Raw genomic sequence first — 26,888 nt, forward strand, 5'->3', positions numbered from 1 at the left:
CGCCAGACTTCTCTAAGTCTGGGCACCCTTGCTTTCTGTGCAGCTGTCCTGAGAAGCATGTTTATGTTAGGGACCCCTCCCGTCCTCTCAGACTGATGCTTATCAGCCTTGCCCAGTAAAACTGTCATTGCCACTGACAGATTTATAAAAATGTAGATTAGCCCCGTGTTCTTGGCACTTCAACGGAAAAGAAATATTAATCAACACACACACACACACACAGAGTTCTTAAACCTTGAACCACCTAAACTTAGGCTCCAGCTCTAAGATTTCATACCATTGGGAGTGTCTATCGACCATAAGAGCAGAAATGGCCACTGGTTAAAACTTCTCAAAGCCTCAATTTCTTATCTGTAAAATGGAGGTAGGGAAGCGCCTGGGTGGCTCAGTCGGTTGAGCGACCCGCTTTTGGTTTTGGCTCAGGTCATGATCTCAAGGTTCATGAGATCGAGCCCTGTGCCAGGCTCGGCACCAACAGCAAGAAGCCTACTTGGGATTCTCTCTCTCTCTCTCTCTCTCTCTCTCTCTCTCTCTTTCTCTCTCTTCCTCTGCCCAGCTCATGCTCTCTCTCTCTCTCTCTCAAATAAAATAAAATAAAATAAAATAAAATAAGATAGAGTTAGGAACAGTACCCACCTCCACAGTGTCATGGTGAAAATTACATGACAAAAAGTATGTAAAATGCTTAGGACAGACATTGGCACAGAGTTGGGCCTCCATAAATATTTGCTCCCCACCATTAAATCTGTATCCATAGCTTTATCAACCTCACGATATTCAAAACAACACTGGCTTTCCAGTTGAGGAAATTATTTAAGGCCCCTTTTTCAAATTAATACACTTTTTACAAGTGAACGGAACAAAATAAAAATATGAAGTAAAATAGCACAGAAGATACGAGGGAAAGGCAGAAACCATGAAGACAGTGTAATACAAAAAATCTGGGAAATTTGAAAAACCTGAAATTTTGGAAATAGTGATTTTAAACATAATAAAACAAAAATAACCGAATTAAAGTCGTATTTTGCCGACACATCAGTAACCTTTGGAGAAGGTAACTACTTTGAATTTTTTCTGGTGATGGGCTTGTTCTGCCCCGTATCGGCTCAAAATCACGTCCCCACACTGGGCCAATACCCGTTCAGCCTGGGCCCCAGAAAAGAATCTGAGAAGACAACACGCAGGTCCTTAATTTTTGGAGTTTTTGTTATTATCAAGCCATTCTAGAAGGATGTCCTGCTGGATAAAAATCAAAGGTAGAAAGATACGGTAGGAAGTGATTATTCACATTTCCAAATAGCCTCGCGACAACACAGATGCACTTTGAAGACTCCCAGCTAAGTGAAACAAGCCAGACACGAAAGGGTAAATATTATATGGGTCCACTTATACGCGGTACCAAAAGGGGAGGGGCGGCGGTTAACCCTGGGTCTCTGTGAATAATTGCTGTGAGCTCACAGGATGAAAAAGGAAGTATCTGCTTGCCGGTGGGTAAATGATGGGGGAAAATGCTGACGAGGAGGGTGTTGGAAGCAATGGTCTGACGGTCATTTGCAGTGTCTAAGAGGAAGTGCAGCAGACTGGACAGATCAGAAGAATCTGGGGCTGACCGTGGACGTGGCACTGGTGGGACCTGCCACGTAACTCAGTTTCCTCACCTGCAAAATGGCACTAATAATAGAACCCACCTCGGAAAGCTGCGTGAGAGAGAAGAACAGGCACGAGACGCCCTTGGAATAGTCCTGGGACGACAGACTCTAGATTACAGCCGTCATGATGTTGCTGGTGGTTTGGTCTGCTTAACAATTGTTTGCTAAGAAACAGTGCCCACCAAAGAGCCAAAGGGAAATTACCATCACCCGCTTCTGGAATAGGCATGCCCAGGGTGGGAGGCTGTTCTGCACGACGGGAGAAGTAAGAGATGAAGGGTTTGAGGGTTTGGGTTCAAATCCCAGCCCTACTGATTACCAGCACTGAGTTTAGGCGGTTCGTTAATCCTTCCCTGCTCCACTGAGGTCCGCGGGTCAGCAGCTTCCGCACCAGCTGGGAGATGACCAATCCCAAGTGACCTGGGAAAGCTCTTAACTGAGAGCACCTCCGAGAAGCAGCTTCTCAGGGGATGCTAATGAGCAACCCATCACGGCTCACCACGCACTCGACTGGGGCGTCCCGACACAGCTGCCCTGGCCATCATGACTCCGGCAGCCTGGCCGGTGGCTACCAACAGCTTTTGGAGAGTCCCTCCTAGGAACAACTATCTACAAGCTGCCTCCAGACAAGGCAAGGCAGACTGAAGCAAAGGCCAAGAAAGTGCCCGTGTGTGATGCTCGCCTAGATTTGGGGCAAAATTGGGTAGTAGTGGTAGAAGGCAGAATTTATCAGGTGCCTGGGTGTTTAGAGTCCGGCGGCCTTAGGTTTGCAGCCAGCCCCATTTCCGATATCAGCTGCAGGAACCTCCTCATCTGTAAAATGGGGATAATCAGACCCACCCCAGTGGAGACATTCTGAGATCCAAATGATGTAAGGCATGTGGCAGGTCCGGCACAGGACTCCGGCTTCTAGCAGAGGCTCAATGAAGGTCACTTTCCTTTCCCAGCCTCCGTGCACTATTCTTGTGCTTGCTGCTCCTTCCCTGTAGAAGGCTGTCAGCACATTTCTATCAAACTCCTACCCATCCTTCAAAACCCAGTTCAATCACCACTGCCTCAGCAAAGGCTTTTTGGTCCTTTTATAATTAACAGAATCACTACCTCCTGCTCAGCACTTCCAGAGCACATTATACGGGCACTATGAGGCACATAGCAAGGCCATCTGGTCCTGCCAAGAGAGGATCAGGGAAGGCTTCCTGAAAGAAGAGGCATTCAAGCTGAGACTGAAAGGAGGGGTAGGCAAAGAGCAGTGGGAAGAGCATTCCAAACACAGGGAACCACGTGTGCAAAAGCCAGATTGTCCTCACCACCGGACAATTACATTCTGTATCTGTTCGTCTGTTGCTTGTGTCCCCAGCTGGAATTCTAGGTCAAATTCAGGTACCTTATCTTCCTCACTTACCTCTATATCCTTCTCATGGCTCATTATGCTGGTTTAACAACTGTGAGATTCCGAGCTCCGAGAAGATAAGGACCTGGCCCTCTGGTTCACGCTTAAATCCCAGCATCCAGCACGCGGCCAGGTACACAGTAGGAACTTAGTACATGTCTGTGGTCGAATATGTACTGCCCATAGGACATAACTCAATTTGCTCAACAAGTAAGTGCGGAAATAGATGAGTGAATGCAGCCACGCACGGAGACACGCATATACACAAACACACACGTAAATGGGTGAGTGAACAAATGAACAGATTAATTAATGCACAAATGCAGAGTTCTCACGCGCATGTAATCAAAGCCCAGAGGCCATATCCTGAGCTGCCCCATTTGGCCTTGTGAAGCCTCAGAGATTTCTATCTCATCTTAGCCCTAGCCATTCAAATTTCTTTTCTTGTCCGCAGCCGCTTTGAGTCCATTGTCATCAGGGGCAACAGGCCATCTCCCCTATGCCCCTCTACTCTGAGCCCTGGGAGCTCACCAAATTCCCAGCCCTCTTTGAGGAGGCGAGCTGACCCCAGTGCTTGGACCTCTTACTTCAAGGCATTTTTACAGGACCCTTCTATGGGAATTGTCAGCATTCCATTCTCCCAGAGAGTGGGATGTGAATCTGGCCCATTTTTATTAATTGCAAATTACTGCTATGCCGGGCGTCTATTTTAGTAGACATAGGCTTACTCCACAGAGGCTTTAACAGGCCTCTCCGCAGTACGGAATGCAACCCAAAGAGGCACATTGCTCTCATTCTTTCTGCCAACAGACTATGTGAATATTTTTAGAAGCCACGCCCTCTCACAGTGGCCCGATAAATAATTTCCAGTGCCAGATGTGCCCTTTGCAAATCAACACCAGGCAGAGAAGAGGGGACAACGAGTTACCTGGCTCGCACCAAAGTGCAGCGGCATGGGTCACATTTAAACCAGTAGCATGCTCAGAGGCTTCCTGGGCCAAAGCCCCCCTCCCCCCACCCCCAGCCTTGGAATCCCGGAGAAGGAATCGGAATCGAGGCTAGGGAGGCACCAGCGGGGGCTGTGAGAGGGACCTGGCTGCTCTTATCCCGCTGGCTTTCTCCCTCCGGTCCAGACGCTGATGCCACGGGCTCTCCAGAACACGGAGGCCGGTGTGTGGTCATGTGTCTGCTGCCTCTGCCACCAATGCCCTTTCTAAGTATGTTTCCAGCAAAGTGCTGAGTCAGGAAGAGAAGAGCCAGGCAGATACAGCCGGAAGACAAATCAACACCAGCTGAAACGTATTTAAAAAAAAAAAAAAAACCTTGGGAGTGCGTGTGAAATGATGAAAGAGAATTTGCCCAGAAGTCAAACATGGGAGTTGTAATCCTGGCTGTCATCCTTTCACCCCAAACCCAAACAGCTTAAGGGTACCCGCTGTGTGGCAAGTGCTGGGCCACACTCTGCAGAAACAGAGACACAGAAAGCCCACGTGGATTCACTGCACATGATCATGGGCATGTCACCTAGACCTCCTGGGCCTTCATCATGCAAACAAGGGGGTCAGAAAATGACCCTCAACGTTCTTCAAGCTCTAGGATTCTCAGATCCTAGCAGCATCCCTTGAACAAGCAGAAGGAAAAATTCGTGTTGGGGAATGGGGAGGTTTGGTTTCTGTGCGGAGGTGGGGGGGAGGGGCGCGCGTGGGCCCATGCTTGTGTGTTTCACCTTGGGCAATGCCAGGAGTAGAGATTCTTAACGAAAAGACAAGGAAAAAAAACATGACCGACAGTTCAATTTTATTAACGTTCTGTGCGTCTGCTATGCACCTACACAAAGGACAGGGAGCGCAGACTGAAGGGCTCAGTCCTGGGAGCCTTGAGGCCCAACACCATCGCCCTATGGCTCATTTGCATGAGCCATTCCCCTGGGCTCCTGCACCATTGTTCCCAGAACAATTGCCTTCAGAATTCTAACTATTCTTCTCCTCCATTGGGAAATTCTATGACTCCATAGGAAGCTATGTGCCTTATCACTTCTGGGACTACATCATGGGACCAAGAGGTCACATTGTCCCACAGAAGCCAATCCCCAAGCCAGAGGCTCACATTCCAGGCCTTGTAAAGACTACATTTCATTTCGAGAGCTCCCAGGGCAGGTGGCAGGACGAATCGCTGAGAAAGTTACCAGGGTGGAAGGCACAAACCCTTAGAAATGTGTCCCTTGGACAAGAACCCAATTATCTAGCCGTGGCCTGGCCACCACTCCCCAGGACCCAGGCACCTTCCCAGCAGCTGACTCCCTGTTCAACGTCCTCTCTGGTGGCCAACCATTTGCACAGGTGCTTCGGACACGAAGACCTGAGTGCCAAGTGCTCTGAGTATATATGGTCTAAAATCCTCACATTTGCCATGGACTCCCCAGGACTGGGCACAAGTCATGGCACATGGTAATTGCTCAGGAAGTACTCACTGTAAACTTGGACAAGTAGACAACAACCCCCAAAGACAGGACCAGCATCCCTACTGGACAGACAAGGAAACTGAGGCTTAGGCAAGTACTTTATCCAAAATACTGCCATTAGTAAGGGGCAGAGTTGCAGTTCAAATTCAAATTCCAGGCTACCCAACTCCGAAGCCGCCGCTCTGAACCCTGACTCACTGCATGGTGCTCAGCAATGTATGAAGCTACACACGGGGTATCTTGCTTAGTCCTCAAAACAAGCCTGTGAGCATCACGGTTACCCCGTTTTATAGTCATAGAAGCAGGATGAAGTGGCTTTCCCGATGGCAAACAGCTAGTAAGCCATGCAGGACAGAATTTTCCAACCACACAGTCAGTGCTCCAACGAGAATAATCCAGCCACTTTGCCAGAAAGGGAGAGACCTTGAGACTGCACCGCCTGATCCTAGGAAGAAATTGTTTGACCAATTGTTCCCTCCTTATTCTGTGGACTAACACAGAAATGTGTGACCACAGTCCACTACTCGCAAAAACAAGACGTCACCTTAACATGGCTTCTGGGAGCCTCTCAAAGGATGATGCTAACCCATGGTTGGCACCATGATCTGCAAACAGAATCCAAACTCCAAGAGAGGAAACAGTCTCCCTGTGATGCACCCCCTCAAATGAAAGCAACAGCAACAAAAAGAGGGGACGATGCGAGGTCATTCCCATGCTTTGTCCCGGGACCAGGGATGAGGCACTAACGTCACCAGCGGCCAATTAGAGGGATCCCCTGGTGGCGGGAGTACTGAGGCCATTTCATAATGAAACCCATGCGGCGGGCTCCGTTTATTTTGAAACCGTATTTGCTTATTTTGCAGACGTGATCAAAAGGACATTCAGAGAGCTCCGCAGGAGGCACTTGAACCCCGTTGGCCGGGAGAGCTTGCTTCAGCTCCAGCGGCAGCCAGCAATAACACTCTCCGTAAAAGTACACCCATCCCTTGATGGTATGCTCCTTCCCGGCAGCACAGGCCATCGTCCTGTCCGGCAGCTGCCCAGTCCCAAGGCTGGCTCCGGGGGTGGGAGGGTTGGGAGGGCGACGGAGGCGGCACGGCAGTGACAGGAGGGTGGCAGGGAAGGAGTTCCAACTCTTCCATAACCTGGGACCCTGCTGGCAACTCAAGCATTCAGGAGTCACGCAGACATGGGCTCACACCCCAACTCCACTACTTACGGCTGTGTCACCATGGGTTGGTTACTTAACTTCTCTGTGCCTCACGTCCCAATCTGTGAAATGACGTAAATGACAGTGCCCGTGTCACAGGGTTGGGAAGATTAAATCAAAGTGATATCAGGCAAGTTGCATATCAGTAACATGTGCAACCTGTTACTGTCCTAAGTGTTTTTATGGAGATGATTATAGACCATGAGCTTCCTGGGGACGGGGACTGTATTGTAGTCATCCCAGCGTGAAAATCAATGTGTGGCATCCAGTTGGAGCTGGAGAAATGCTTGTTGAATTTCAGTGTTGGAACTGAACTGATGGCTTAAGCCCCATGACTGCCTGCACCTGCCTGCCAGGGCAGGACCCAGCAGCCTCCTGATGCCTGACTTCTGGGCTGCAGCCTGGGGCTGCTTGAGCCCCACCAGCCACAATCCCCAGGCTCCGTATTATCAATCAACGAGACACGAGCTTTACCTTAATATTGCAGTTGTCATCAAGCAGTATGTTTTCCAGCTTCAAGTCCCGGTGGACCACACCGTTCTGAAACGAGAACACAGGCATGGGACTGAATGGGATGGCTGGGATGAGATCAAGAAAGAGGGAGCAGGAGCCGGGGAGCAAAGGGAACGATTTGACAGATTAAAGAACTGCGCCAGCCTGGTGGTCTTCGCCTCCATCCTTCAGGGCCTTTCTCACTGTCATGAAGCTCTCCGCCAGCCAATGACCAGGGACAGGAGAGCATTAGTCACTTGCTGTGTGGTTAAGGGAAAAATGACTGGAATCCATTCTCCCTCAGAGCCTGTAAAACAGCAGGGGGATTCTTTGTCGGAATGTAATTCCACTGTGTGAAAGCAATATAGTCACAGGCAGGGACAAACAATGTCTGTCTGTAGTGTGCTTCCCAGGGAAGAAGCAGATATCTCTGCTGGAGACTCAGAAAGTGGGGCTCACAGACCTGGCTTGTCTGTCTGTCTGCCTGCCTGCCTGCCCAAGGCTGGAAAGGGGACTTGCTCAATCTATTCTGACCCATGAAACTAATCCAGATCTGTTCAGAGCAGAACAGTAACACCCCCATGGAAATTTCCTAAGCAGCTGGGAGGGAAGGTTCAATAAGTCCCTCTCTGCTGGCAGGACTCAGGTGATGGGAGGTGGTGGGAGGGGCCAATGAGACCCTAGCCACTGGACTGACCAAAGCGGGTTCCTGCCATCCTATGTGACCTTTCCATTCAAGCCAACTCTGGCAAGGCTGGACGCTGAAGTGCAGTGACAGGCTGCTAGCCTACAGAGGGTGAAAAGCAGTCATTAACCAACAGACTGCTGGTCTATACAGCAGTAACAACTAGTACTCATGATCCTTTGTAAAACCCAATGATCTTTTAAAGAGGTGGGTGGGCGTGGGCAGAGAGGTGGAACGGAGACAACCAGCTACATTGGGCTGGGTGCACAAACAGCAGGGAGGAAGTTTTTAATATCATTCGGCATAAAGGGCATTTGCAATCGAACCTGCTGTTGTAAGCAAACCAACTGGCTAGAAGCTCTTAGTGTTTCATTCAAGATTTCTTTAGGGGAGCCTGGGGGGCTCAGTCGGTTAAGCTTCAGACTCTTGATTTCAGCTCAGGTCATGATCTCACGGTTTGCGAATTTGAGCCCCCACATCAGGCTCCGTACTGCTGGAAGCTTGGGATTCTCTCTCTCTCCCTCTCATTCTGCCCCCCCCCCCCCGTATGCACTCTCGCTCTCTCTCTCTCAAAGTAAATAAATAAACTTAAAAAAAAAAAAAGATTTCTTTAGTTCAGAATCTGCATGTTTATAGTTGGTGCTTTATTGTTTATTTTCCTTTCCATCTGACAGTTCCTAATATCCCCAAAAGCACTGGCTGAAGACACAAAAGTTGTATTTCTGCTACGCTTTTTCTAACACAAAACTTCAAGGATGTGTTTTGAATTCAGAAATATACAAACCAAGGCTCCTGGAGGAAAGACACAGAATACAAGTTACCCCATTTTTCTCTAGTTTTAAATATTGGGAGCAGTTTGGTTTATATTATTGCATTCTTAGTTTTCATACTAAGATGGAATGAGTCTGATAAAGCCCCATTCATACAAAAGCCTAAGTCTTCACCCACTTCAAATAATGAAAATATGATCTGTAGTGCTTTAAGATGATGCCTGATGATAAAGCATAAAATACTGTTTGATCTGATCGGTGCCTTTGGAGTCAGCAAAGTGAAGTACAACAGTGTTCATGTGGATTAAAGGTTTTAGATTTGAATTATCAAATTTTTTTCAATTTTTTTAATGTTTAATTTGAGAAAAAGAAAGAGAGAGTACCAGCAGCAGAGGGCCAGAGAGATAAGGAAACAGGGGATCTGAGGCAGGCTCTGTGCTGACAGCAGAGAGCCTGATGCAGGGCTCAAACTCCTGAGCCATGAGATCATGGCCTGAGTGGAAGTCGGCCTCTTAACTGACTGAGCCACCCAGGCGCCCCTGAATAATCATCTTCTAATTACTTACAGAGCCACTCTCAATTAACCAGAATATTTAACAAGCCAGAAGGCCCCATGTGGCAATCATTTGAATGAAGAAGCTGACTCTATTTTGGACACCATGTTGGATTCAAGTCACTATTGTCCTCAAAGTGAAAGAATGTTCCTGAAATAAACAGCATGAATAGGATGGGATCATGATTAACATAATTAGTAACAATGATGGCTGAAATACGTCTTGGAATCATTTGTGCCCTTCATTTCCTTCTCCAGAGACAAAGGGTATCCAACCTTTGGCTGTATCATGAGCACATCCCATTAGGCGTGTTGCAATAAAACGTACGTGTAGGTACGTAACCTTTGTGGGTGTAACCTATGTGAGGAAAGATACTGAGAGCACAGGAAGTTCACAACCAGCGGCTCAGTAACTCCACTTCTGGAATATCCCTCAGGTAAATCATTCAGATGAGTGGAAGAGGTTAATATATAAAGATAGCGATCACTACAATATATTAACCAGAAATTGGAACCAGCCTAAATGGCCAACAATCACAATAATTACAGAGAATTTTTAGTAATGTGGGAAAATGGTTTACATTAAAATACTAAGTGAAAAGGCAAGACACCAATATAAAAAATACACATACTGTGGTGCTCTGGATCCTGGAATGGAGAAAGGCCACGGGCGGGGGGGGCGGTGAACTGGTGAATTCGAAATAAAATCTGTAGTTTTGTTAACACCAATGCCTGAATGTTAGTATCTCGGTTTCAACAAATGTACTGCCGTAATGTCAAATGTTCCCATTAGGATAAAAGTGAATGAGGGGCAAATGGGAGCTCTCTGTATTATCTTGGAAACTTTGCTGTACCTCTGAAATCATTCAAAATAAGAAGTTCGAATTAAAAAATAGATGTTAGGAGTAGGAGGAAAAAGACTGGAAAGCAATGCACAGAAGTGTCACTTGTGGGCTATGCCTGGATTCTGGAATCACGGGGGATCGTGATTTTCTTCTATTTTATAAGCTCTCCATGCATATGACAATGAACAGATATCACCTGAATTCTATGAAAAGGATCACGTGGCACCATCAAAACCATCTGTGAGCAAAGCCCCGGCGGGGCGCAGCCGTACCTTGTGACAATAGTGCACGGCGGAGACGATCTGGCGGAAGAAGTGTCTGGTCTCCCTCTCGCTGAGGCGTCTCCTCTCACTGATGTAATCGTACAGCTCCCCCTTGCTCGCGTACTCCATGATGATCACAATCTTGTCTTTGTTCTCAAACACTGTGGGGGGAACGGCAACACACAAACACCCTGTTTATCCAACAAGCTCACTTATGACCGCAGAGGGTGCGAGGGAGGACGACGGAGATGTCACTGAGCAGGGGCCAAGAGACAGCAGTCAGGCCATTCCACGTCACGAGGGGCTGGGCGAGTGTTCCGGCCAGGTAGATGATGACATCACGCTATTGTTACTGGACACACCTCTGTAACCCTAAGGGAAAGGTGTCTCTCTCCTCCGATGGCCCCCTGCCCTTGATCAGGATCATTTTCCTAAGCCCCGCCCACCAGAACAGCCCCCTGTACGACAAACAACTACCATCCATTAACCATTCGATATGGACCAGCGACCTGGACCTCACGAGCTACTCTGAACCCAAAATGGGTGGCTGGACTTGTCACCTCTTTGCTCAAAACCTTCTAGACTTTTCCATCTCACTCAAAATAAAACCCAAAGTTCCAAATGTGGCCCACCAGGTCCTGTGTGGTCCTGTGGACCCTTCCCAGCCCTATTCCGTGTATTCTGCATATTTATTGATTTAGTCACCCCCACTAGAATGTAAATGAGGGTTGGTCTATTTCATTCACGGCTGTATCCCCAGCACCCAGAGCGCTGACATGGGAGCTCAATGAACAATTATCGAATGAGCGAGCTCAAAACTTCCTAAATGCATTCTGGACAGTTACAGTAAATAATTACATAGCCTTTACTCTGTGCCAGGCGCCTGTACAGTTTTGAGTGCCCCACATGTACTGACTCATTTAGATCTTACAGCAAACTTTCAGGGAAATACCAGTAATTGAAAAATGAGGACACTGCGAGCGAGAGAAGTTCGGAGACTTGCACAGTTTGGCTGAGCTGCCAGACTGGGACACGGCTCACCTCTGGCTTCTGGCCTTGGTGAGGACCCGTGATGACATAGCCTAATGTGGTGGCATGTCAGGACCACTGCAATCCCCCCCGCCAGGCTGGGTTCCCTGACTCAGCCCCTTCCTACTCAACCCCCACACAACCAGGGAACTTGTTTTCCAAAACACTTGTAACCGCTTCTCTCTCCCCAACCCTGATACTCTCTCTAGCAGTGATGTTCACACTCTGCCAGACTAAGTCCTTGGGAGGGAGCATCAAGCAGATGCCCATGGGTGCTGGTCAGGGGAGGCCACAAAGCACAGGCACTAGGTCCTCGACACCACCTGCACCAAAGCCACTTTGCTGCTATTGGGCTCCACTGGGCTTTCACAAAGATGGACATCCTTTGAGCAAAGACAAAATAAAGAATAATTGTTTTGAAAGCCATCACTCCCAAGGGACATGGTATAAAAACCTTTGTAGGGTACCCAAGACCGTCCCTGAAGGACCCCTGCCTACATCCCTCCATCTCATCAGTCTCTACCATTCCCCCATCAGGCCCCTGATGTCCACCAGTGCTGGACCATTTGTCGTTTCTCACAATCTCTCTCTCTCTCTCTCTCTCTCTCTCTCTCTCTCTCTCTCTCTCTCTCCCTCCCCCCCCCCCCCCCCAATGACTGCTATTTCCCACCTCCTTCCCCCTGCCTTTACTCCTCCCTGTCTTACCTGTCTGGGAAACTCCGGCCCATCTGTCAAGATTGAACTCAAATATGGCTTCTATTTTGCTTCCCTCTGCCCCTCACGGTGGCTACTTAATACGTGTATCACTTTCAAACCGCATACATTTATGTGCTGATCTACATACCCATTTCCTCTGCCTGGACTGTGAGTCTGGACTTTTAGACATAAAACATTTGGTTTTAGAATCAGACATGCCTAAGTAGGATTCCTGGGTCTGCCTCTTAATTGCTGTGTGACTCTGGGGGAGTTGCCCGCCCTCTCTGTGCCTCAGTTTGGTCAACTGTAAAATGTAAATAACATTAGTAAGCACTTCTTAGAACTGTTGGGAGTGTTTATTGACACTGGGTTTGTTAAATGCTGAGAACAAGGCCTGCACTTATGGCAGGTGCTCAGTGACATTAGCTAGTATTGTGACGATTGATATTATCGGACCCCAGGGCCTTAGCACTGAGCCAGACTCCCAGATACACTCAATGAGAACGGAATGGAACTGGAACATGCCCCAGGCCTGGGTCCTCTGTCCTCCCACACCTTGTCACTGGCTGTTAGAAGCTCAAGCCCCTCCAGTTCCTTCTTGGCTCCTTCAAGTCCAGCCAAACATCTCTGATAAAATGAAGGGGGAAGGAGGAGGAGGAAGGAGAACAGCCAGGCAAAATTGGCTGCTTCTGCGTCTGCTGGCCTCGGGGTACCCTGCAGCCTTGGCTCCTGCCAGGGATTTCAGCCTGTTGTGCCCTTTTCATTAACAATAAACTATGGAAACTGGAAAAGCTGCCTCGGGAGACACGGCTCAGGCTCCAAAAATGATGGAGCGATATGTCCTGGACAGGACGGCGGGCTTTCTAATTTTAAAAGGTGGGGAAGGAAGAAAGAGGGAAGGTTCCCTGACAGGGGAATAAAGAAGGAGCCTCACCCCCCTACACACAAAAGTCTGATGCGTCCCCAGGGGAGGCCAAACCACTGGTCCCCTCAGTGACTATCAGAAGGTGTGGGTCACTTGCCTGGTACAGACACAGGACCGTTTCGGTCTCTTTCCAATCGGCTGACTTGGTATCATGCAGACATAAACACACTCGTTTCAACAGTTCACTGCACCGGACGTTTTCCTACATGGCTTCCATCAGTAAGTCCTGCTAGGCCTCCCTCTAAAATACATCTCGATTCTGTCCTGTCTGACGTCCCCAGCCACCCCTTGCTCTGCAGGCCCCGTCCTCACTGGTCTCCTGCCTTTCTCTCTTGCCCCTCAGCTGGCTTTCTGTATTTAGAGGGGGGCCGGGGAACGGTTCCAGATGCATGTGCTGTGGAGCACAGTCCTGCAAGAGACTCTGGAGGAAAAATAGGGTTCCGCGATCAAACGTAGGCAAAATGTTTGGAAAATGCTAATTAATGCTCGATCGCCCTAGGAGAGTCTGGTTTCTTTGACTCTGAGTTTGGCGGGTTGATTTGGCCATTTCAACACCCCTACTGACATCCAGAGGAACTAACCAGGAGCCAGGCTGGGGAACAATGGGTGAACGAGGTAATATCCAAGTGATAAAATCGGCCCCTCAACTGTTGCAGGCCGGGCTTGCGGGCAGCGGGTGACAGAACTGTCCAAGTGGCCACGCTGGGCTCTGCGACCCCACCCCCACCCCTCCCACAGGAAGCAGCACAGCCAAGCCTCAGGGTCAAGGCCCTGATTGTAACCCTAGATTAGCTAAATGCAAACAACAGTTCCAGACTTGGTACCTCAATGACTCACCAAGGAGGCCGCACGGTGATATGTATGAAGCTTCCAGTCCCTCCTGGTAATAGCGCGCTTACTGAAGGCTACTGTGTTCAGGCACTGAGCTGATCAGTGTTTTGCAGGAATTGTGTCATATGGCTTTGGTCCTATGAGTATCCTCATTGCACACGTGAGAAATTCTGGGTTCACCCGGGTTAATAACTGCCAGGGCCACAGAGTCTGAGGCGGAGCCAGGCCGAGGCCCGCAGTCTGACCACACCCACCACGCTCTTAGCCACTACACTAATACACCTATATGTGAACGCCCTGACCCTTGGTCTCATCAGTCAAACACAGGGCACTCCGTGAGCTCACGGGTCTTACTCCTCCAGCGTGCTGCCTCGGCCAGTGCTCCATAAACGGGAGCTCTCCTCAGAATTACTTCATCTGCCTCTTAGCCAGCTCCTGCAAAATAAAACCCTACGACTTTGCTCTCCCCGCTTCCATCGCTCTTTAAAACGTGTTGTGGCTGCCGCAGAATCACAAAATTTTCAAGGAGGAAGGACCTTAGAGATCAAGTACTATGTTTTCCAGAAGAGCCCAGGGTTTCTAACATATAAGAAAGCGCAAGGCCTTGGGGGTCTGTCCTGAAGAATAACCAGCTTCCGCGCCCTTGGCCCCAGACTCCTTGCCCACGTTAAGGTCACTATCAGCGAGGTGATAGGAACTCTTGGCCATTCTTCTGGCAAAAAGGGCCGCTTCCCTTGGGCACTTTTACAACTGGTTATTTATAAGCCCAGAAATCTTGTCTGTGTTTATGTTATTAGTCACTAAGCAAAAGCTTATTTTCCACCAGTTGGGAAGGGTTTCCTTTCTGAAAAATGAAAGCCTGTGTCTCTTGGCCAGTCTTACCCAGAAGCCCAGTGGCTCCAGAATGGTAAGGAAAACTATGGCCCTTGACATGCCAGGCCTACCAGGAAAATCAAAACCCTGAATAGAAACTTAGCTCAACTTGAGTCAGCCCACAGCACCGGGCCATGTCCATTTGCTGCAGATCCAGGATTTAAGTGTAACGATACACTTCTGTAAAGTACCCACGATGGGAATGGCACGGGGTGGGGGGTGGGGGGGGGGGGAGTCACTTGAGAGAAGACTTGACCAGGTTAAGACTGGGGAAGGCAGGCCAGGCAGAAGGAGCTGCATGAGCCAGGGCAGAGACAGGAGCAGAACCAGCGGCAGTTGGCAGGTGCTAGGAACTAAGGGACAAGAAAGGAGAGGAGGGCTATGAATGAGCCGCAGAGGCCTTGAATGCCCACAAGGAGTTCTGAGGTGGGGGGGGGGGGGGGGGGGGAGGAGTCAGATATGCCCAAACATTGCGAAGAACCATCATAAATAGACGGAGCAAGGGACAGGGCAGCACCCAGGATCCTGGGCCTAAGAAATAGACCAGAGCTCCCTTCCCCTCAAGAGCCTTCCCTGTCAGATGGTAATCTCTCCTTCCTCAGAAGGCTTATTTGTGATAACAATAGTTAACATTTAGTGGACAATTACTGCATGCCATGGATTGTCACCTTTAATCCCAACAATCCTACGAGATAGGTATTAACATTATCCCCACTTCATAAATAGGGAGCCGGCACTCTGATGGTGAAACAACAGGGCTGACCCCCTGCAAGACTACATCCTCCGTGATGAATATCGGTCAACATCAGGGATAAATTTTGCCAATTTTCTAAAAATGGAATCATGCAGTATATCTTCTTTGTGTCCGGCTGGCTGCATTTAGCTCAACACTGTAATAATCCATGACTGTTCCAGGTAATGGAAGATCGTTCACTCTCCTTGCTGACCAGTACTCCGTTGTGTATGTCAAGGCTGTGTCCACTCTACTGTTGATGGGTATTGGGGCTGTTTCCAGGTGCGGGTCATTGTGAATAGTGTTGCCGTAAACATTCTTGTGCATGTCTTTCGATGCTCATCTGTACGCATTTGCGTTGGGCGGGTAACCAATATGGATTTGACCCCAAATTTATATGACTTACAAGTTTCTGTTCTTCCCACGACTCTCCACCACTTTCCACCATCATCCATTTACTTTCCTTGCATAATACTCAATAAAGAGCCTCCTTCACTGAAGAGACCAGCATCACTGCTTTTCTGAAAATGCTTTTTTACCAATCTGGAGCACTTTTTGCTTTGTTTAGTTAAAGGGGATACAAAGGCAACATAAGGCACTGTTTTTGCCCTGAGGAGCTGCAACCTAGCTGGATACAACTAGCAGTGTTTATAAAATAAATCAAGTGCTAACCTGTGTGATACAGACTTTAAGTACCTAAACGATCAGAGAGAAAAATCTGTGAGATAACTCCAATGGCTTGAAAAGATTGCTAAAGAAACAGGCATGGAACTGGACCACCCAAAATGCCTTGAGAGTTTTGCTTGCATGAGATGGTTTTACCATTGTTTCTGCACAGACTGATATGCAAACTCTGTCCATTTTCTTCTACTGTCCCGCAGAAAGGCCTTCTTCCCAGACACCAACTTGAATGATTTCTCTTGTTTTCTGTTTATTTTCCATTTCAAGGGAGAGTGGGGATTGGTTACTATAGCAACAGCTACTTCTCCAAATTAATTCTGAATTTCATCAGATGTTCAGTTTGACAGTCCAGCTCTGCCTTCTGATTGTCTGGCTTTCACAACCAAGCTAATTACCCAGCTCCTAACGACTCCCTCCTGCTGCCCCCGGGGGGAATAACACAACTTGTATAACTCGAGAAAATGCGTATTACAAAACAATGCTCTGGCCTGGGAGAAACACTGATGAGTGAGGAGATCTTGGGATTTTAACCATCCGCCAGCCATTTTAGAACCAAATACACAAGGCCATTTGGGAAGAAGACGGGCTTGGGAAGGGAGAGGGTGGGAATCGTTTTACAGGATGCTCCGTGGAGAGCAGGTTACAAAAAATGGAGGATGTCTTTCTGGTTTACATGTAACGTCAGAAGAGGAACATTAGTTTCTGTCGATGTGAAGCAAAATGGCCAACGGCCTTAGCACCTGGGTGGCTCAGTCGGTTAAGCGTCTGACTTCGGCTCAGGTAGTGATCTCGCAGTTTGTGAGTTCGAGCCCTGCAGTGGACCTCTGCTATCAGCACAGAGCCCACTTCAGATCCTCTGTCCCCCTCTCTCTCTGCCCCTCCCCCACTCATGTTCTCTCTCTTCCTCTCTCTCTCTATCTCTCAAAACAAACATAAAAAAAAAAAAGACAAAGACAAAGCCAAGGGCCTAGAGTGGACCAGTCAGGATTCTCCTCATGCCTTTGCCTTCAATTAACTCCATATCTGAAATTAGTTCATTCTTTCCATGGGATTGCCTCCCTGCATGACAGCATTTTACTGCTTTCCTGAAACCTCAAACAGACACACCGTTCCACTCCTCAGAGATGTGCTCTTATTAAAGGTCATAGGATCCTCATGGAAAGTAGCTTATTTTTCATTTCAGAAATGGAGTTATCTTTCCTTTGCAAGAACTGTCTGCAACCTAATTATAGGCCCTTTAGTCAATACAAGATCCATTCTTCAAAAGTTTCCTCCTCAGAACTAAATTTCAAGCACCTCATGGCTCATGGCTTCATAAAATGGTCCTCTGATCCCTTAAGTCCAAAAGCCCATGGCAGTGAGAGCGAGAAAATTAAACTGGGCTGGCAGCTCTCCACTGTCAATGAGTTGGTCAGAGTTGAATCAATGTGTTTCCTGGCTTAGACAATGAAAGGCTCTTTAGTTCACTAATTGTCTTTTCTTAAACCAAAACTCTCTCTGGATGTCGGTTGGCATGTGCAAGGAGAACCATAGCCAACCAGGCCACCCACTACCAGCAGTGGACCCCACAGAAGGCAGAAGAAATAGTAAGAAAGTGTATGAGCTACCTGCAGAAGAAAGGATGCAGAAGGCTTGTCAAGAACCATCCATTCCTGGTAGGACCATCAGTGCTACTTGGGAGCCCAATAACAAATCCTAGGAGGGCAGGGGATGTGGCCAGGAAAAAGGAAGGAGCTTCATGGGAGAGAGAATCAACGGCACCATGTTGGCCCAGCCATTGGACTCCATCTTCCTTCCACAACCACCCCCTGGAGGTATTTCCATGGAAACAAGCAGGGCTATAAGGTGATGCATTCCATCAACCATCACCACACACTCATCAGCCATGCCCCACAGTCTCCCTGATCGTTTTCTCTATTGCTCTGTCCGGGCCTGTTTGTTACACACACACACACACACACACACACCCAGTCCTGAATCTGAGAGAGCCCTGACAATTGATCAGAACATCTCAGAACCACCCCAGGCTGATACTAAGGCTCTTGTACTTGACACAGTGAAGTTCCAAAAAAAGCATGCAGTTTGGGCAACGAGTATAGTAGAACCTCTCCCCACGGTGAAGACCACCTTACTGTTCCCCTCCCCACAGAGGGCTTTGCTACAGGGGCTCATCCCACCCTTACCAGCAGTCAGGGTGGAAAAGTCAGCCCTGCTGTTATCACACCTCTGCTTCTAGCCATTGTTTGCTCCACCATGTATGGTTCAGGACTATCTTGTCAACTCTGAATTCTGATCTGCCTCATCATGCAACACAGTACCATAGTTAAGAACCTGACTCCCTGAGCCAGGCTACCTGGGTTCAAATCCAGGCTCTGCCACTTACCGGCTGAAGGACCTTGGCAAGTTACCTTACCTTTCTGAGCCTCGGTTTCCTCATCTGGTAAGGTGAAGATCACCTATCCTCATTGTGCAGATTATCACAGCACGTGTACATGTGTTAGCCTGTTATTAGTAAGGAGCGAGTCTTAGTCATGCCTGAATCAAATCCAGGACTATTAAGGATATGTATGGGCAAAATCTGCACCTGAGGTCATAAGTGTGCTCTTGAGGGATGAAAGGGAGGTGGGAGAACAGAGAAATAGAAGACTAAGACTCAGGGACGTCTTCCTCAATGCATGCCGCTGACCTCTGAGGCAAAGTAGCAGAGCCATCCCACTTAAGTTCAAAAGATCCTATATTAAACGACAACACGGTTCCATTTTTTTTCTCTTTAAAAATTAACTTCAAGTACAAGTGGTATTATTTGAGGCATTAGAAAATATTGAATTCCAGGAAACCCAAGAGGGCGAGGCAGGACAACCACGGAGTAGCATTAGTTTTTAGTTGTTTTATTTCTAATCTCCAGCCTCTAGAAAAATGACTTGGGTGTAATCAAATGAAAACAATGAAAATAATACACTTGAAGGTCAAATAGCTAACTTAATAGGAAACTCATTAGAAACGTGGCTGGACAGATTCAGGGCCGAAGAGCTCGTTCGTCTGACTAACAGTGAAGAAAACTCCGGTGCTGTGTTATTAACCAGGGAAAGTCCTTACTTTTGGATCCGGTCTGCAGAGACGTCGCGTGGAACTTGCGAATCTGGCAGCAAAGGCAGTGTGTTAAAATGCTCAGCGATTCGCCATGGGTTCAAAAGAGTAAACACAAGCATAATACACTACTTTGCCAAGTTCAACAAACTGTTTCATGGGGCTCTGAGTCCCTGATGAGGGCAGCAACCAAATGGCTAAGTAAGTAAACCCAAGCCCAAAGGTATCGCTCACTGCTCACTGGGGATCACTGCCAGACACACGTTCTTCTCTGGAATTCACCGATGACAAATGATCGGACCAAGACAAGTTTCTAGAGCAGGGCTCATTTCCTCTTGGTTGCGGGATTAAGTCCATATTTCTCAGGCTGGCCAATTAAATCTGAATCCCCAGGGGTGAGGCCCAGGCATCAGCATTTTTTACAGACGCCCCATGAAACTTCAGTGTGCATCCAGCATCCAGAATCCCTGATGTAGGCGATCTGGCCTCAACCTTCTCTTCTAGCACCTCCCAAAAGAAGGTGATACTCTAGCCATGAAAAGACCTCTCAGAGTCCTAAAGATCACATCAGGAATAGTCAATATGCTTTATTAAGCATATTTATTAAGCATGTACCTGCCACTGTACTTAGCAATTTTATTCATGATCTGGTTTAATCCTCACACCCTTATCTAGAAAGTATGGAGCTACTGGCCCAATATTACAGGTAACAGAACTGAGCCTCAGAGAGGTTAGGTCACTAGCCCAAGGTCACATAATACCAACTAGAAGAGCACCTGGCTCATTCAAATCGAAGCCCACTTGGATCAATAAAATATATATTCACCCTACTGGCAAAGTACCTGGGACATAAGTCCTCAATAAATTTTTGTGAAGGTAATAAGTGATCAAATGAATGCATGACTAGACGAGCGAATGAATGAATGAGAACACTGGGTAGAATTAATGACCAACAGCCCTTGTTAGATCAATTCTGCCATCCCCTGCCTTCAAAAAGGCCTCAGTCAGGATCTGCTTGCTGCCTGAGAAAGCTGGATTAAGGCACTCGAACCTGAGAAGAAAAATGTGAACTGCTTCGACTGTAGGCATTTCCAAACAATTGATGCTAGAAATGAGCCCTGCCTTGGTTTGTGACCTGCTGAGCTGCTGTTTCTCTAATAGAGTGGTTCTCAAACTTGAGAGTGCATCACAGTCACCCAGAGGGCTGGTTATGACACAGAACAGGGGACTCCACCTCCATCTGGGGGGGGGGGGGGGGGGGACAAGCCATGTTGTCACTGTGGTCTGGGCTCCCTCTGAGAACTGTGGCTCACGTACATTACTGGAGTTTATCAGGGTTCTGCCATTCTCAAGGGGTTACTTTCCAGAGGCAGCCATACTCTGGGACTCCAGGACCTCTGCTGTATCCCAGGGACGCACGTCTTGCACCAGCCCCACCGCCCCTGGCTGTAAGTTGAGAGGTGGAGGTAGAATGCTGTCCTCCAAGCCTGCAGTGCACAGTACAGCCTTTGCGCTCTTGCAAAGACCCTGTCTCTTGGTTTCTCCTCTGCATCTCTGGCTGGAGTTTTACGGCAGTGATTTTCGCCAGGAGGCAAGAACAATAATATGCCCTTCCGGAAAGGTCTATCACATCCTCAGGAGGCAAAGGTAGCTTGAAAAAGCATACTGTAATGTACACATCTAGGAAGGTGGAAGGAGCTTTTAACTGATAGAAAACCCACCCAAAGTGTCTTTATGGTAGGAATTCAGAGAATTTTCTAGAATGCAGACTCCTTTACATCTTCTCCAGGGCGGCAGGTCTAAGGCTCACAAGACCCACATGCTTATCGAGGAAGGCACGTTTGTTTGTTTGGTTTTGCTTTTTTAAGCTTCAGAAACTCTTCCAAAGGTGGGAGATCACAGCTGACCAATGCCCAATAGGCTTCCCACTTGGTTCCAGAATGCCAGGACCACCCTTACCTAAGATAGGAGACGTGATGAAAGAGTTGGCCCGGTCTAGCATATGGCAATGCAAAGGGCCAGTGAGGCGATATAATCTTGCAGGGCCAGGAAGAGAGATTTCCAGGAACAAAAACCAAGGGCAGACACGTGAAGGCACCAGGGGAATCTCCCCCACTCACTCCACACACACCCATCCCCCTCCCTCCCTCCCCCCCCCTCCCCCCCACCCCTACCCTGAGGGGTGCTGTTACCAGACAGGGTGCTAAGTTTCCCTAAAGTGCTGTGCGGCAAGAAGTTCCTTTCTGGTGGTTTTGCGGATCGGTCTCCTAGGCTTTCAAAGGGGAAGCCAGGGCGAGACAAAGTGCCTTTGATGTTTGCGCTCTGGGTCCTGAAATCAGAACCTCAGGCAAAAACTGTTTTTATCTCTTCCACCCTAGGCAGCCGAGTTGAAAGCTCTGGCGGGCACTTCCTTTTCAGCTGTTATTTCCATACTGTCAATTCCCACCCTGCTGAGAGAATGGAATTCCTTTGACTGGAAACAGGGTCCATCTCAGAGATGGTGCCGGAGATTTCTTTTTTCCTCTTCTCTCTCCATTAAGTGATTATCCTTAGTACCACATACTAGAAGGTGTAGGTCTATCCTCTTTTATTTACTTAGCATTAGAAACCAGTTACGGCTTGTGTTGACACAGAGTTGACAAATTTGAGGGTTAATCACCTTCACCCACAGGTCAATAGGAAAGTAACCCCAGGGTCTGGTTTGAGAAAGAAACATTTGAAAGGAAACACTTCATCTTCAAGTTTACCAGATCTGGGCCCCACACTTCTTCCTGAGATGTCTGCAGAAATATTTTCTAAAATACCCACAAAGCTGGGATTTAATGCTCTCACATATTTAGGGCAGCAACCCCTATGAACGCCAGGGAATTCTCTCGATCATGGGTTCCAGAATAACGCTTGTCCCCAATTAGGGGCATCTGCAGACCACTAGATGATCTGGCTTGGATCAGGAGCACCAGCCTCAGAGTGCCAGGGACTAGGTTCAGCTCTCGGGTCCACCACTGGTTAGCTGGTGTGACCTTGGGAAGTTATTTGGCCGCTAAGACAAAACTTCCTTACCATAAACTAGAGCTGTTAACAGTATGCATTTTGTGGACATAAGGAATTAACTGAGATGATGCAAGCACACATCCTAGCACAGGGTAAAACTCAATAACTCATAGCTATTATTAGTATTATTTTAAAGTGCAAATAAAAACTATTCTCTTCCTCAAAACCGGTGGCTTTGCCCTATTCCTGGAATGAAAGCCACAGCCCTCCTTTAGTCAATGTGGTCAAAATCTGGCCCTCCTCAGCCTCCTCCACCCCCTCCTGCTCACTGGCTCCCTCAGCCTCATAGACCCTCTGTCACTTCTGTCAACACGAGGTCCTTCCCTCCTCTGAGCATTGGTTCGTTTGCACATGCTGTTCCCCTTGCCTGGCATGCCCGCAACTTCGGCGGGCTCACTATCTGTCCCACTGAGGCTTCAGCTCAGTAGCCACGTTATCTGTTCACTCACTGAATGTCAGCCCCATGAGACCAGAGCTTGTCCTGTTCACCCCAATATTCTTAGTGTCTAGAACAGGCCCTGGCATGTAATAAGCATCCAATTTGTATTTTTATTTTGTTAATGAATGAATTGCTTTTTCTCTGGCACTAGTATGTCAATATCATGGATAGTACAGTCCAAGATAGTGCCTTCCCCTTGTGAAAGCCCAAAGTTCCTAAACATACGGAGTTAGATACATCATTGCTCTGCCACATTGCTACTGCTGGGACGGCTGCTGCTGCTACTGGTGTGTGTGTGTGTGTGTGTGTGTGTGTGTGTGTGTGTGCGCGCGCACGCTTTAAATCATAAAAGTCCTGGCTAAAGAAGAAATTGTAAGGATCTTCAATAGTCCTATTCACTTGGCTGCAAATTGGTGCAGCCGCTCTGGAAAGCAGTGTGGAGGTTCCTCAGAAAATTAAAAATAGACCTACCCTATGACCCAGCAATAGCACTGCTAGGAATTTATCCAAGGGATACAGGAGTACTGATGCATAGGGGCACCTGTACCCCAATGTTTATAGCGGCACTCTCAACAATAGCCAAATTATGGAAAGAGCCTAAATGTCCATCAACTGATGAATGGATAAAGAAATTGTGGTTTATATACACAATGGAATACTACGTGGCAATGAGAAAAAATGAAATATGGCCTTTTGTAGCAACATGGATGGAACTGGAGAGTGTGATGCTAAGTGAAATAAGCCATACAGAGAAAGACAGATACCATATGGTTTCACTCTTATGTGGATCCTGAGAAACATAACAGAAACCCATGGGGGAGGGGAAGGAAAAAAAAAAAAAAAAAAAAAAAAAGAGGTTAGAGTGGGAGAGAGCCAAAGCATTAGAGACTGTTAAAAACTGAGAACAAACTGAGGGTTGATGGGGGGTGGGAGGGAGGGCAGGGTGGGTGATGGGTATTGAGGAGGGCACCTTTTGGGATGAGCACTGGGTGTTGTATGGAAACCAATTTGACAGTAAATTTCATATATTAAAAAAAATAATAATAAATAAATAAATAAATAAATAAATAAAAATAAAAATAATAAATATTATTAAAAAAAAAAAAAAAAAAAAAGTCCTATTCACTTGGCTAATGTCCAAACAGCCGGTTAGATGCGAAGCACTGATTTTTCATTTGGCAAATTTCTACATTTCCGTACTCAGCTAAGGCTCTTGATTGGCCTGTCAGGCAACCAATCAGCTTCCAGGGAAAAGGTTCCCCTTCACACTGTGATTGGCTGAGAAACCACACACTCAGGTCCCCCCACCATTGTTGCCACCACGCTGCCCCTACCACACCCCAGGGATGCAAAGGATTGAAAAGGCCAACCTAAGGAGGATGCCTAGGGCACAGAGGTAGGCTGCGGAGCCTGCAAATTAAGACACAAGATCAGAAATACAGGGTTGAGGCCCGGCGGAGGAAAAGACAAATGGGGTCGCTAGGCCTGTGTGCCAGGGCCACCAGCTAGCCATGATACCCTGTGTTATGAACTGAATTGGGTCCCCCAAATTCATAGGTTGAAATTCCAATGCCCAGGACCTCAGAATGTGACCCTACTTGGAGACAGGGCCTCTAAAAAGATCATTAAGATTAAATGAGAACATCAGAATGGGCCTTAGTCCAGCGTGACTGGTGTCCTTATAAGAAAGGGAAATTTGGACACAGATGCATACAGAGGGGAGACCACATGAAGACACAGGGAGAAGATGGCCATCTATAAGCCAAGGAGAAAGGCTTGGAGGAAAGCTACCCTCTGACTCTGACACCCAGAACTGGGACTTCTAGTCTCCAGAGCAGAGGAACAACACGTTTCTGTTGTGCAAGCCACCGAGTCTGTGGTGTCCTGTTGTGGCTGCCACACCAAACTGATACACCCAGCAAGTCCTAACCTTCCAGAGTCTCAGTCTGTACAACTGGAAAATGGGACACCCGGCCTGCCCACCTCACAGGTTTGCCACAGGGAGCAAATAAGGTGAGACGTGGGGGTGCTTTGCAAATTATACAGAGTTCTACAGATGAGATCAAGAGATCCAACTTAGCTCTCAAAGCCGGGTCCCAGGGTCCTGGGCAGCAAAGCAGATAAAGTCAGAAGACCCTGGAGACTGTGGGGTCACAGGTGGAGGTGTAGGGGCTGGAAGAGCGCCTTGGCGATCCCTGGCTCCAAACCTCCGGGGAAGGGAGGGGAGCTGCCCTCCTCCACAGTTATTTAGTGGATGTGGGAGAAACAGAACTTGCGTGGGAGAAGGGAAAGAGAACAGAACAGAAACCAGAGATTTCTAAGAAATTAAAAGCCAAAAAAAAAAAAAAAAATCCACATTTAAGTCCCTGGGAGTTTTCTGGATAAAAACAATTCATTTCATTTGTATGGTATTCTGCAGGCCATAAAATGTTTGGTGGCAGTAGAGGTTTTTTTTTAACCTATTTGAGGTCAAGAATCCCTCTGACAATCTAACAAAACCTACCCACCCTCTCCTCAGAAAAAACTGATGTAGGCACTGCCCAACATCTAAAACATTACATACCAGCATGGTCCTATCCTGCAAGGATGAACAAGATCTGAATCTACGCTGTCCAATATGGCAGCCAAGACTCATGTGGCTATCGAGGACTTGAAATGTGAGTAGTGGGGCTGACAAGTTGAATTTTTAATCATTTTATTTTAGTAATTCTAAGTTAAATATCCACCTATGGCTAGTGGCTTCTGTATTGGACAGTGCAGTTATACACTATTTCAGGGGATTTATAAGCACTCTGCAGTTCACCCACTGGCCCTTGCCAATGGACCAGGCCAAAGGAACCACTTGTAATGAGTACACTGTCTTCACGATAATTACCTTTTTTGAGCTTACCAGAACATGTATCATCTAATTTACTCCTGTCAACAACCCTTAGAGGTAGAACTGTTACCCCCGTCTTATAGGTGTGGTTATTGATGCCCTGAGAAACCCCTCAACTTGCTCAAAGTCTCATGTTGAGGCCACGGTGAAGGATTTGGGACTAAAACACAAGAGTCTCATGTCAGAACTCAGGCTCTTTCCTGACTCCCGAAAACCTATTGATAGGGTTTTATGAATTGAGGCCCAAACTCCCGCCTGAGACCTTGATGGAAATTATTTCTAGTCACCCAAAGAACTTTGAATTATGTGGTACCCATCTTTAAAATTATAAGCAAGGGCTTCTCTTCTTCTTGAAGCCTCCAGCAGGAGCTGAACCGAGACCAACCTGACCTTGATAAGAGAATGTTTTTCCATTAAGTTTCATCTCTGTCCTTCCCTTGAGAGTACAGATTCCTGTTCTCCATTCCACCTTCAGGATTCCCAAGGCCAAAGTGAGCACGATGCCAGTGAAGAAGTCAGGCTTCTCTGTGCCAGACTTCAGTTATCACAGACCATCTCCCAAATAATCTGCAAACTTCATACTGGGCTTGCACTCTCTCCAACTTCCTGATAAAGAAGGCTCCTCCCCTGAGCCAAGAAATCCCAAGCACAACACCGCACACAGAGCATGGCACCCACACGGGTCCACATTGTACTGGTCATCCTTTACAGCTGCCTTCAGGTTTTCATGGTAATCAGGTCACATGGAGGAAAAACACTCAGAATTGTATAAAACTCACTCTCATCCTGCATTTTGTATCTCCACTCACTTCTAAACTCTAGAAATTCCCCTCATTGACAGGCATATTCAGATTCATTTTATCAACGTAGAATTCTACTTTTGCCAATTCTTCCTCAAAAAAAACCAAAACAAAACAAAAACAAAAACACACCTCCTTCATGGCCCAGCCTGTATGTCATGAAAACATCTAAGCTCTAGGACTCCACAGTGCTAGATATGTTGCTTGTATATCTACATAGTATTTTTCTATCATGCCTTGTATTGTGCCTTGAAAATGAGATTTTTAACCACATTTAACACAGTGCTTAACCAGACACTCGGTAGGCCACTGGTTCCCATCCTCGTTAAAACACAGACTTCTGGGCCCCACCCCAGAGTTGCCCATGCATCAGATCCTCAGTGAGGCCCTTGAATCTGCATTTCTAACAATCCTAATTTATACTAATGTTACTGGTTCAGAGTCTGCACTTGGAGAATGACTGCAAGGGATGTTTGTGGAAAGAATAAATGAATGAACGAAGATTTCCCTCAAGCATTCTATCCTCAAGGGCTCCAAAAATGAGCTT

General features: G+C 47.4%; 1 protein-coding gene across 2 annotated transcripts in view; it reads right to left on the bottom strand.

The window, feature by feature from the left end:
- NUAK1 (NUAK family kinase 1) overlaps positions 1-26,888 on the bottom strand; it is a 73,950-nt gene that overhangs the window by 12,624 nt on the left and 34,438 nt on the right. For both annotated transcript variants that reach the window (XM_060656549.3, XM_078449522.2), the window contains exons 3-4: positions 10,328-10,479; positions 7,185-7,250 (exon numbers count right to left, since the gene is read on the bottom strand). In XM_060656549.3, the coding sequence (XP_060512532.1) occupies positions 7,185-7,250; positions 10,328-10,479 (218 nt within the window). The remainder of the gene's footprint in view (positions 1-7,184; positions 7,251-10,327; positions 10,480-26,888) is intronic.

Source organism: Panthera onca, chromosome B4, assembly GCF_046562875.1.
Source record: "Panthera onca isolate mPanOnc1 chromosome B4, mPanOnc1 haplotype 2, whole genome shotgun sequence".
NCBI classification, from domain to species: Eukaryota; Metazoa; Chordata; class Mammalia; order Carnivora; family Felidae; genus Panthera; species Panthera onca.